At 38.2% G+C, this 12,500-nt stretch overlaps 1 protein-coding gene across 1 annotated transcript in view; it reads right to left on the bottom strand.

Moving 5' to 3' along the window:
* LOC137993543 (large proline-rich protein BAG6-like) overlaps positions 1-12,500 on the bottom strand; it is a 47,158-nt gene that overhangs the window by 26,501 nt on the left and 8,157 nt on the right. Inside the window, exons 6-12 of the mRNA XM_068839465.1 lie at positions 12,099-12,170; positions 8,049-8,099; positions 7,525-7,605; positions 5,329-5,426; positions 4,400-4,505; positions 3,823-4,047; positions 2,406-3,327 (exon numbers count right to left, since the gene is read on the bottom strand). Of these exons, the coding sequence (XP_068695566.1) occupies positions 2,406-3,327; positions 3,823-4,047; positions 4,400-4,505; positions 5,329-5,426; positions 7,525-7,605; positions 8,049-8,099; positions 12,099-12,170 (1,555 nt within the window). The remainder of the gene's footprint in view (positions 1-2,405; positions 3,328-3,822; positions 4,048-4,399; positions 4,506-5,328; positions 5,427-7,524; positions 7,606-8,048; positions 8,100-12,098; positions 12,171-12,500) is intronic.

Genomic DNA, 12,500 nt, shown 5'->3' with positions numbered 1-12,500 from the left:
CATAGCTCACAGACAGAAAAAATAGACAACAGATTTCAAAGCGGTTATATTTTTTTATTGCATGAACCTAAACATTTAATTCATGCCAAAATCTTTGGATTGGGTTCTTGTTTTACATTTAAAAACAGAAAAAGCTTTAAAACGTTTCAGATAAACCACAGAACTACATGTATATAGAAGTCTGCAAAGAGAGATCCCCAAATACATCAAACCATAACTGGTTAAGGAGACAGAATTGGCTGCTAAGCATTTTTGTCTGCTGTAAAGGACCGTTCCCTGCTGTCCCATCAAAGAATTTTTTTCAGAAGTGTCTCTTCATACTCTTTCATGGCAACTAAAACAAATACAGTACATATACTTCAATGATGCATGTAGTGGTTCCTCTAAATCGCCGATAATTTCTATTACAATTAAAGTGTGTGAAGAGTAGACTCATAAGTTTGGGTCTCTACTTACAAACGTCCATAATAGCTTTCTCAGGCATTTTCTGCATTGATTACCATAGTAAAGTGACAGAAATTAGCATTTTATAAGAAGGAATCAATTGTCAATCGTATACAATCATGTAATTTGCTTAATTAAGCCAAGTTGAGTCTCCTTGCTTCACAAATTGACTCGATGGTGTGAAAATGTGAATTCTACATGCATGTAAATCGTTCCTCATTTTGAAGACAATAAGGCATCAAATCAAATGTTATTCGCTTCAAGTTAACGCTTACCTTTTTACTTGAGTTGTTGTAAGCATTTCCTTGCCTGGATCAGCATTTAAAGAGTAAAACTAACAAAAAAATCGTCAGCACAAAAGCGTGATCGTAGATGAAACGTTTCAACCGCGCGAAACCTGTAAGAGCTGGACTGGTAACTCCTGACTGCTGACCAAAACGAAAAGGACTCACTAGTTCCCAGTCCGGTCTCTCACATGTTATCCAAGATGGCGGAAGATGACAAGAAGCAAGATTTCAAAGATACTGGAGTTCACTGAACGGATTAAGTGCTGACTTGGAGTGTGTAATTTTCCAGAGTAATGTACCATGTTCCTTTTGGAATAAGGCCGATTATGAGACTCAGAGAGCATCAAACAAGGTAATCCTTTCATTGGTTTTTTTCACAATCTACATGTATTGAATACATCGGAATAAAAGCTTTCTTTTTCATTTCTCCGTGTACAGAGTGCTTTTATTTTTAAAGTTTGGAGCCCTTAAAGGACATTGCGTAAGCTAAGTAAATGTATTAACTCGAAAGATATCACATTCACATTCATAAGCTATATTTGAGAGAGCTATGTGCCCTTTAAATAGTATTGCAATATTAATGGGATATGCTTTACACAGACTGAACTATGTAATGTAGCAAGTTACATAGTTATTACATAGCACGTATAGAGCAGTAAATAGCCTTTATATAGCTCAACGTAGTTATATGATAAACTTACATAGCCTTCACATATGTCTGGTTCTACAAGGGAATTTTCTTCTTAAATTTTATACATAATAAGAAACTGCATGCTAAACATTTCTTTAACTTTTTATCTGAAAAGAGTTGAATTTATAGAATAAACTAAAAATTTGTTTCATTTGAGAAATGTTAAAATTGTTAACAAGCTGTAGACAATAGTTTATTTCCAGTTTCCTGCAAGAAATGAAGACTGGAAAAAACTGTCATTTTCTGGCAGCACCTAATAGATGTATCAAATTCAAGCTATTTCCAGCTTTTGAAAGAACCCAAAACTTGCAAAAACTGGAAAACAATTTCTGGAATAAAAGCTGGAATTTGATTCTGGAATAAAGCTGTCACATTCTAGAAATTTCCAGAAATTTCCAGAACTTAACAGAAAGCTTGAAATTCATTTTGCAAGGGTATCGGATTCCCATACAAACACTGTAATTTCTGACCGCTTTGCCTACCCGTCAAGATGGCGTCGAAAACCGTGATAAGGCCTATTAGAATACTTCACAAGAACTTGGGGTTAGTTACCTTGGGAAATCTGGGTTTTCATCTTACAATTGTGCGAACGCTATAATTATTACTAGGAACTATTTTCCCATGAAAATGAAATCTGCATCCAGAGTTTAAGGTTAAAAGTTTAAGGTTAGATTTTAAGGCCAGAATTGAAACTGGAAAAAGTCTGTACACTTCAAGGATATTCTATGCTCACTTCTTCGAGATGAAAGGCAGTACTAACCAATTGGTCAAGCTACCGTATCTATGACTGGCACTAATTTTAAACAACACATTGCCCTGTAATGGAATTGTCAAAGATGAATGTTGCCTCCTGCCACTTGGGGTTCTTAATCATGTTTCTGTTGATTTTGAATCGTTTCTTTCAGATTATTGGGGTGCTAGTGAAGAAGCTCAATAGCTAAGCGCACATCCACTTTAAAACATAGCATTCATTCTTTTGTTACCTCTAAACCTCCGTTCAGGGGTTGCCCTTGGTCGTTCTCTTGCAGGTTGTGGCTGGCTAACTGAGGAGGTCGTCTGAGTTTCACTTTGAGTGGCTGCTTGCGACTGAATAGTTGTTGGTGTAGCAGCTGTTGACCGTGGTGGCGGTGCTGGTGTAGCTGTTGTGGGTACAGAAGGTTGCTGGGTTGTTTGCTGGGATGCAGAGCGCGTTGACTGTGGTCCAAAATGGAATGACTGACAAGGAAGGGAAGGGTCAGGATGATTTGATGCTGCAGCACCCAGATTAGACATCAGGTTCATGGGGATGCCACCAGGCAAACCTTGCGGTCTTGCTTGACCCTGTGCTTGCGCAGGGTTTGGCACTCCTGATGCTGACGATACTGATGTTTGTGGTTGAGACTGGTTAGAGCCGGTGGCCGTTGCTGTTATTCCAACTCCCATCATTTGGGGCAAACCTGGAGTTGCAGACTGTGCTGTTGCAGGCATCTGCCCCTGGCTTGCTGCTGCTGCCGCAGCTGCTGAGGCAGGGACATTTGAAATCAAAGCAATGAAGTCATCTACAATAATACGAGTCCTTACACTTGGCTGTCCAGTCTGCGTAGATGATGAACTTGCACTAGTGCTTGAGCTGGTCACATTACTATTTGCAGTTGTAGCAGCAGATGGTTGCTGCTCACCCAATAAGCTTGACAATGTCTCTCTTGCAGCCCCATTATCAGTAGAGGTACTCATTCGTGTACCACTTGTGGAAGTCAGCTGTGTGCTGGCTGGTGTTGCAAAACCTGGCTGTGATACATTAGATATGATTGTGGTGAGAGAAATTCCACCTTGAGGATTAACATGAATTCTTAAGTTTTGGTTGGTTCCCTGCGGCTGCTGACTTGCACTAGTAGTGGACTGAGTTGTTCCTGCTGCTGTTGAAGACTAAACATAAAACACAACAAGGAAAAAAATGTTACGGATTGTAAGGCTATATCTATTCCAACATTTCAAGGGGAGAAAGCTAGACCTTTAGGGGAAATAACACATACCGGTTATACCACTATTATTGCCACACAAACAAATTAATTTTGGAAAAATGGAAGCGTACACTGTAATTGCCAATGGAAAGAATGGAAGAATTGTCATTTATCTCCATTTCCACTTGCACTCATGTTTGAGTGTGAGCAAGATTAATGCAAAGGCAGTGGACAAAAAGAAAGAAAGGAAATCCTCCTAAAAAAAAAAAAAAACAGCACACTTAGGGGTTTGAAGCTCTGACATGATTGAACTGTCAAGCAAGTCACAGGACAATCCATGTAAACTTGCTCTTGTCCTTGATCACTGGCAGGGAGAATGCAAGTTTGCTGCCCACTGCATTTTGGGTGACTAAATGAACTCACAGACCCAGGAGCAAGTCCATTTTCCAAGTAATCTTACCGTCATGGTCCCTGGATTGGGTACCAAATGAGGTGCACCGACAAGACTGGACAGCATAGGTACTTGAGCCCCGTGTGGAGACAAAGGTGTCAGAACACTTGGCCTCCTTGGCTCTGAACCACGGAAATTGAAAGTAATATCCGATAGGGCATGGTAAGCATGACTCAAATTATGGAAAGCTTCAGCAACTCGATCAGGTAAAGTGTCCTCAGAGGGACTTAACTCCTAAAGAAATCACAAAAGCAAATAAATAACATCATTTTTAGTCCACTATGAAGACAGGACAGAGTACTTTTTGTGCAAAATGAATTGTTGACTTGATCAGTGTTTTCCAAAAAGTTGTAGATGCAGGGTACATAAAGATGACTGACGAGGATGATCAGGGATTTGTAAATAGCCGTAATTCAGCCCCTTGGCTGCAATGGTTTTATTTAATAAAGCTATCTATCTCTATCTATCATCTTGTATACCAGATGGTCCTGGTTTTCCAGAGCTAATTACATGTACTTGATTTCAAGATTAGGTTTTCAGCTGGGAACCCTGGGTTCTTCTAGCCAGTATAAACATTATGACTAACCTCTGGGCTGTTTGTTCCAAGAAGAGAGACATAGCGATTCATAGCTGTTTGCATAGAGGTCATCGACTCTCCCGCTTCCCTTAAGATCTGTGCCAAAGCTTCTGGGCTGATGAAATAATGACAAGGAAAAAAGATGTGGCATATAACAAAGACTGATTCAATCTCTTGAATGTGGTCAAAGTATTGTGTTATGTTGCAAGTTCAAATTATATCCCATAAGTAGTGTCTAGCTCCCAGCTGCCTTGATAGCTCAGTTGTACAAATCACACAGTAATGTTATGGGAACAGGGGAACCATACAAACTGTGTGACCATTGATCTCTACATCTTTCACATAATTTGAATAAAATCCAAGATGTGGTAGTGTACTGCAATTATAATCACAAAAATTCAAACAAAATTATAATTTTTATCTGAAATGTTGTTTGTTGTCTTCCTTTATGGCTGGAAACGACAAATTTTATTGATTTGAAGAAATGTCTTGTGTTTGACATTAACGATGTACCTGAGCATATGTCAGTAGTGAGACAAGGGAGGAAAGCTCGATTTTGGGCTGGTCCAGCATCTACAAGATGATTTTCGCCAACAAATTACCATCACACAGGTTCAAAACCTCATATCAGTCATGCTGAAAGCCAAGGTTTCTCATCATACCATTATATTGTACATTAAGTCTGTCCAAAACTCAAAATGCTAGATCTCAAATTATATCAAGAAATACAGCAAACAAAGTTCAGATAAAATGTAGCTGGAATTCAGTGTGCAGGGTGGTAGCCATTGAGTTGATTGGAAAAGCATACAGCTGTTTTACCATTAATGCAACACGTCTGCAATATTTTACTAGCAATATTTACCAAAAATTTGTAAAACTGCCTGTGGGACTGCCACGGATGGCAACTTCCATAATAAAAAAGCTATCAGCATCTATACCTGGAGAGAGCGGCTGTGCTCTCTTCTGCAGAGCTATTCTCAGTTTGGCTGCTCCTTTGGTCATCGGAAGATTCTGATGTATCCATGGGGAGCTCGCCCTGAAATATGACACAATGCATCTCACTTTTAAGGGGCAACAAAAGCTGATCAACAAGATAAATGCCTTTCAAACTCAGTGTCCCAAAATCATCCTCGGCATCAACCAAAAACAAGATCACACAAAGACTGATGAAGTCTACCGAGGATCCCGCACAAGAACGCTACCTGAGTGTGTCACCCATAGGCGACTAACTCTGTGGGGCATTCAACTAGAAGAGACCCAAAGGACATCGTACAACAATACAACCTGCAAATCCCCCAACACGGATTCAGAACCTGGGGAAGACAAAATCCCAGCTATCAGCAGGAATGTAGCGAAACACCTCTCAATTGAGATCATACATGTACTGTAGAACTATCTGAGAAGGAGAAACGAGGGATGGCGATAGACAGGGACTTGTGGACATCACAAATTAAACCCGCCTCTCATCTCTCCTTTGGATAAGATACATGTAGAACCGACCAAGAGAGAGAGACATCATAACAATTACAGTTTAATATCTTGGTCACACTGTAGAATATCTGCTCAAGACAAGTCTGCGTTAACGCACGAAAAAAAAAAAAAGATTAATGACAGCACAGTGAACTTTACTTGAGACTTCATGCCCTAACCCCAAAACTGTATTTTTCTGTTGCCTACAGTAATGAAGGAAATAGACTACAATTTTAATAAACAACAATTCCGGCAAATGCCTTAAGTTTTCACACTTGAACTTGAAGCGATATGGCAAAAAAAAAAATTGCTATACAGTATGTACATGTAGACAGCTAAACAATATCTCAAAACGTCTTCTTCCTGAATTCATGTTTTGCAGTAGTAAAGGGAAAGACAATAAGAGTAACAATTTTTATACATTTCAACAACAAAAAAGAAGAAAACCATGAAAGGAAAGGAACTTAAATTATTTAAGTGTCTATAAAGAGGTTCTAGCACTGGAGCACTAATTGGGGACACCGTAAACTGAAATTAACAATTAACGCAAATCAAATCAAATGTTAGTTATGATTCAGTGAATAAAAAATGAATTTCTGTGGCAATCAAACAGCAAACATCAGGGGAAGATAGATCTGAAAACATGTGCAAAGAACTTTTGTTATTATGTACATGTAAACACCAATGAAATACCAGGTGATCGTTCACACGAAAACATGTTATCTTCACATGCGAAAAGATCAATACTGCCATGATTACGTGATTGTTCTTCATAAGAACTAGTTTGGTATTTCATTATGATTGTTCATACAATAAACAGAACATTACATGACTGCTTAGAGATATAAAATTTCTTTTCACGTTTTGAAAAATATTTCACTCATTCACTGTGCTCATGCAACCGTGAAATATTTTTCAACATGCACTTGAAGAAAAATTTTATATCTCCGTGCAGCCATATGATATCCTCTTTTTCTCTGGCTAAACACAGATAATAGTAGATTATAATACAGTAATTATAATCCAGTAGTAGATTATTATAATCAAGTAATAGATTAGTATAATTCAGTAGTAAATTATGGCAGGGCAAAAAATTGGAAGGATTACATGTAGATTATTACTAATAATACATGTACGTACATGTATCATCTGGATTAAAATTAATCTCTATTATGATCCAGATAAAACTCCCGTGCATGTTCGGATACAACAGATCTACATGATAGACACACTGCAGACATAACACTGATCACATCAGTCACATCATGATCACTTGCATACCCTACTGGATTATAATAATCATTAGGACTAATTAACAGTTAGACCCGTAGCCAGCAAGGGCTACGGGTCAAATTGTTTTAGTATCACCCAACTAGTCGGACAGAAAGGGCAATAACAAAGTTAGCAAATGCAAGTTGAAGAAATATTTATTTGCGAGTAAAACGAAAGGAAGCGTCACGCTTTTCGCTACTCGAGGACTATTAATAATAGTCCTCTAGTAGCGTAGCCAATCAAAATGCAGGATTTGCATTAGTCCACTAGTTGTCCTATAAACAGTATGGCCATTAATGCCATTGCTAGACCTTCTGGATAGCCTTGGTACAACAATATGTGGACAAACAGCTGCATATAATACAATGTTATATAAAAAAATAATACATTACCTCAGTCCTGTTGAGAGCGTTAGATGCAGCCCTTATGAAATGCCTTGCCCTGTTTATCCTCTGTGAAACATCATTGCCAGGCTGATAGGGGACAAAGAGTCCAACAATCGTTCTTATTTCACACAAAATCCTTGTTAAGTTGACACTGACATTGATTGTAAGTAGCGGTAAGTACTGTATACTTAAAACCAGGGATGTTGATATTAGGCCCATCAGCTAGCTGGAGTTAATGAATTATACATGCACATGTACCATAGCTGAAAGAGACCTTTTATGCTCTTAAAATTCACATGAACCCCCAAGGTAAAGATGGCTTTTTTCCATGGCTCACTGGACAAATTTACATGTAACTGACAAAGATTCCTATGTGAGTGAACCTACAGTAGTATAATTATCAAATTTTATTTTAATCTAGGAGTAGCTTTACAAGTCACATTTTTTTAAAAGGTCTTTCAAAAGGTACATGTTATACAATTTTCAAACTTGAGAACTTCTTATAATAAGCAGTTAAAAAGTTCTTTCACCTGGGTTGTCGCTTGCAGGTTAATGTGAACATTAACAGAAGAGCCATCGTCCTATATTAGCAAATAAGGAAAAAAAGTCATTCTGTCAGCTTTACATTGAGTCCTTTTTCAAAATAACTGGACTGGTCTAACAGTACAGAAGTAGAAATGTATTTACACAGTACCATTCAAATGTATGTTAATTTACCACCCTTGTGCACAATGCAAATTGCATGCTACAGGAATCACATCTCGTACTACGCAAGTCGCGTCGCACGCTACAGGAATCGCGTTGAGCCCGATGTTAAAAAATCTGAGGGTGCAGCAATTGGAGGATTGAGCGTGATCTTAATTGGCCTTAATGTTTGTTAATGTCCCAGATGCACAACAAACACGCATTTTAGCAGTCGTAAAAGCATCTGGTCATTCGGAAGAAAAGCCAACCAAGTTACGTTCCACCGAACATACAGCACATACGCCAGTGTGCCCTAAACATTAATTAAGCAAGACTGTGAGTTATTAACTTTGCTCTCAGGAAACAGGAACTGTGAATCATTGGCAGTTTTGCAAGGAAAGCAAGTCTTAAAGATATAGTATTTGCTGTGTAAAGCAACATTGCTTTCATTTGTCTTGAGTCAGCATAATTATTATTAAAATTCAGGCTAGCCAACACGTGATGATAGTCAGGAAAACCTAACAGGCTTTCTTGCTCCGAAATCTTTACGCAACAAAATCATTTTGAGTGGCTGTGTCAACAAGTACTACCAAATCACTCCATCACTTCAGCCCTTTCAGTAGAAACAAATTTGAATTTTTGCGCAATAATTATGTTTGTTTCTCGGATGGAATTTCCATAATGTCATACGTCAATGTTCACACAACTTGAAATTTTCTCTTTTGTGTGGTCTAAAAACTACAATCCCTAGAGCAAGATAAATTGTTTGTAAAAACGATATTAATCACTATGTTAACATTACAGGCCTTCTGATATTACGCGATGGTGCGATTTCGCACAATCGACCTCGCATCCGATCGCACAATTCACGAAAAAACGCATAATTCACAAAAGGACGCACAAAATTCATAAAATGAAACATAAATAAACACGTTTCTTGGAAATTCCTGCATAAATACGCCATTTTTAAGATGATTTATCTTGGAAAAAGGCTAAAAATCCTTTTGCCATCTTCGATTTCGTAAACATTCGAAGTTCAAGGCTATATGTTGCATGTCGGGGACCTGGTACGAGTCTCCTTCTATTGGTGAAACACAAACACTCAGTTATATACACACCACTGAAATGATGATACAGTTGCCTTCTCTTAGGCCCATTTCAAACGTCGAACTTTACATGTGCCGAATCTAATTCAAATGAGGGAAAACAATAGATTTCTCTCATTTGCATTAGATTCGGCACATGTACAGTTCGACGTTTGAAATGGGCCTTAGAGAAGGGATTTCTGAAAAATAAGCGAAGTTGTAAGTTTTTCGGCAAAATGTAGTTTTTTTCGTTGAAAACTGATAAAAACTTACTCATGGATAGGTTTGTTGTGAAAACGCCCGCTTTTTCTTCTACGAAGAAGGAAGTTCCCACCTTCCGCCCAATCTGACAGCTCACGATCGAGCAAGAAAGTACCTCACAGGTACGGTCCACGTGGACGACGGACTGATGTTTTTCTCGTCGTTCAATATTAGGGCCGTTTATACGAGAGAAAATAAGCTGCGGCTTACTCTGGCCACAGTGTACAAAACAGTCAAAAGGTCAATATAAGCCGCGGCTTGAAAAAGACGCGAACATAGATTTTGTACCATTTATACGGGGTGAACATTCGAGTCTTATGTAAGCCGCGGCCAGAGAAAGTTGCGGCTTATTTTCTCTTGTATAAATGGGGGTATGGCCTGATTGTGATTGACCATCTTCGGAAGTTCGTGGTTGACAAGCACTTTGATCATTCATTTGTCATGTTAGCTGTGTCCTTTCAACTTTTAACGTGGTGCACCGGATGTGCAGAAGACCTCATTTTTTTTATTTATCCCAACTAATGTCGATCAAGATAAATAATTACTGTTCCTTTGTGTTCAAAATGTCTTTAGGGCAGCAAAAAAGTGTTTTTCATAACCTGAAACCTTATAAAACAAGATTAAAATTGCTGAGAAAAAAATCGCATAATTTACATTATTTATTGCATAATTACCTTTCTAATCGCACAATCTGGCCTGAAAAAATCGCATAATTTGCATTTTTTAATCCCATGCCACCCTATCAGAAGGCCTGACATTATAATTATCGCTTCAAACTTTTTCGTTCACATGTTGTGTTCAAAAATACTTTTAAGCATGGTCGGAAGAAAATTAAACTGGAGTCACTGCATTCTGTTGATCGACTCAAATTACACGCTTTTATGCATATATTTATCAAAATGAACTTCATTTTTGAAATCTTGGGAACTGACACTTGATTCCAACCCTGCACAAATTAAGAAGTAAAATTTACACATTCAATTGATCAATAACAAATTTGTGACATGTAAAACCAACCCATGACAATTCTTCATCGGAATCTGTTTTATTTATTTACACCACAGGTGACCCAAACACATAATTTGAATGCTCAGACAACATAACAGTTTATAGTGTTTATATGGGAAACATGAAATGCAGAAGACAAATTGGTTTATCCTAGTTCACAGCAAGGAAAATAAAAGGAACCTCTTGATTTGCTATTCCAGAGAAAGTGTTGTGGATGAGTGGATGTGTCATGTCCTGTCTCAAACGCTAGTTAACACTTCTTCAGGCTGGAGAAAGCGGTGGGTGCTTCGTGGAGATTGTTTTGGGACTCTAGGCCTTTAATTAATACAAGAATGCTACATGTATATCGTTTGTTCTTGATCTTCACATGAGAGTAGACAAAAGGCCGAATCAGGCCGATTTTTAGGATTAAATCAGCCTTGATCGTGGAGTGACCAGTGGCTTCAAAGGGTTGCAAGTTTCCAGCCTTGTCTTCTTTTAATGAAGAATACAAGCATACATGTATTTCAAAACTAGCCCAGAACGCCTCAAATCAACACAAGGACACAAGGTGAAGTAAGAGTACTTAAGTTTATTTTATTTATTTTTCTCACTGTACACTAGGATTAGCCAATTTTCTTTTCTGCATTTCACGTTTCCCATATACATGTAAACCCCACAAACCAATACGTTGACTGAGCATTCAAATTATGTGTTTGGGTTGCCACACACACTTGTCGCTAAGAGTAGGGCACGTAGTTCCTGGTGTTGTGGTCTGTCTTCTGTTGTGTATCATGGTTGGGAGGGTAAAAAAGGGGCCACAGTAATTGGCACAAGCTGTTGTGGCACTCTGCCAGCTTGACTGGCAAAGTTAATAAAATAAAATAAAACAACAACTTGGTGACGATTTTGGCATTTGTAAAGATAACCATGGTTTCCATCTGTACGGTTTTTTCAAAATATATCAAACACCAGACCAGCACAATTCTTCGGCTGCACAAGGTCATATTGACAATGCAATAACCGTTTCCCCCTTCGTCCAAATTCCTTCTTCGTTTCACTGAGGATTAAGGGTATGCAGATCATGTTGCAGATAAATACAAACGTTTGTCTATGGTGTTTATGATTGTCTGGGACTCTTTTGAACATCATCGCAGACAGCTTGCGATCGTGCAATATTGTTAATCGCTGTGCGAAAATAACCGATTTCACGTAGAGGAGTGCCCCTAAATTTATGCCAGAAATTTCTCCTTCAGTGCCTCTCATGCTACTGGCCGTGAATCGCGTAGCGTGGGATGCGATCCACAACGCATGTGGTAACTTACACTTGACCGGTACTGTACTGTATATTAATATTATTTTTGTTTATTAAAATGTCATTTTGGTCGTCATTATCACCAACACATCATATATTTTTACTTCCTCTTTGTGTACATGTACGAGTCATGACTAAACAGCCAAACAATGAAACCAAAGAAACCAAAAGCAAACCAATTTCAACATTTCCTCATTATTCCACATTAATTATACTTATTTTACAGAAATGCAATTTAAATTACTTACAGAAGACGAGGTACTGATGTTAGCCTGAGCAGAATCCACTCCAAGCTGATTAACAAGACTCTGAACAATTTGCTGAATAATATGCAACAGAAGCATTACATGTTTTATGAAACAATACAATGCAAAATGTTTGAAATTTACCCAGAAAATCAGTAATTTCAACTTGTCTTAAGTCGATAGATAGATGGGTCCACAAAACACTAGTAATACATGTATATACTAGATTTAGCCAAGACTAAAAGCGGAGCTCCCGGTTTATTGTTTCTTTCAATTTAAGTTACCCTGGTATTGAGCCTGCAATCCAATTGAAACCCAGCACCTGCATGGTCAGCGATCAACTTAAAAAAAAAAAGCTGACCTCAATAAGCTCTAAACTCTAGCCCGCAATATGGTCACATGATA

The sequence above is a fragment of the Montipora foliosa genome, chromosome 2 (assembly GCF_036669935.1).
Source record: "Montipora foliosa isolate CH-2021 chromosome 2, ASM3666993v2, whole genome shotgun sequence".
Classification (NCBI taxonomy): Eukaryota; Metazoa; Cnidaria; class Anthozoa; order Scleractinia; family Acroporidae; genus Montipora; species Montipora foliosa.
This window is presented reverse-complemented; position numbering and strand designations above follow the sequence as displayed.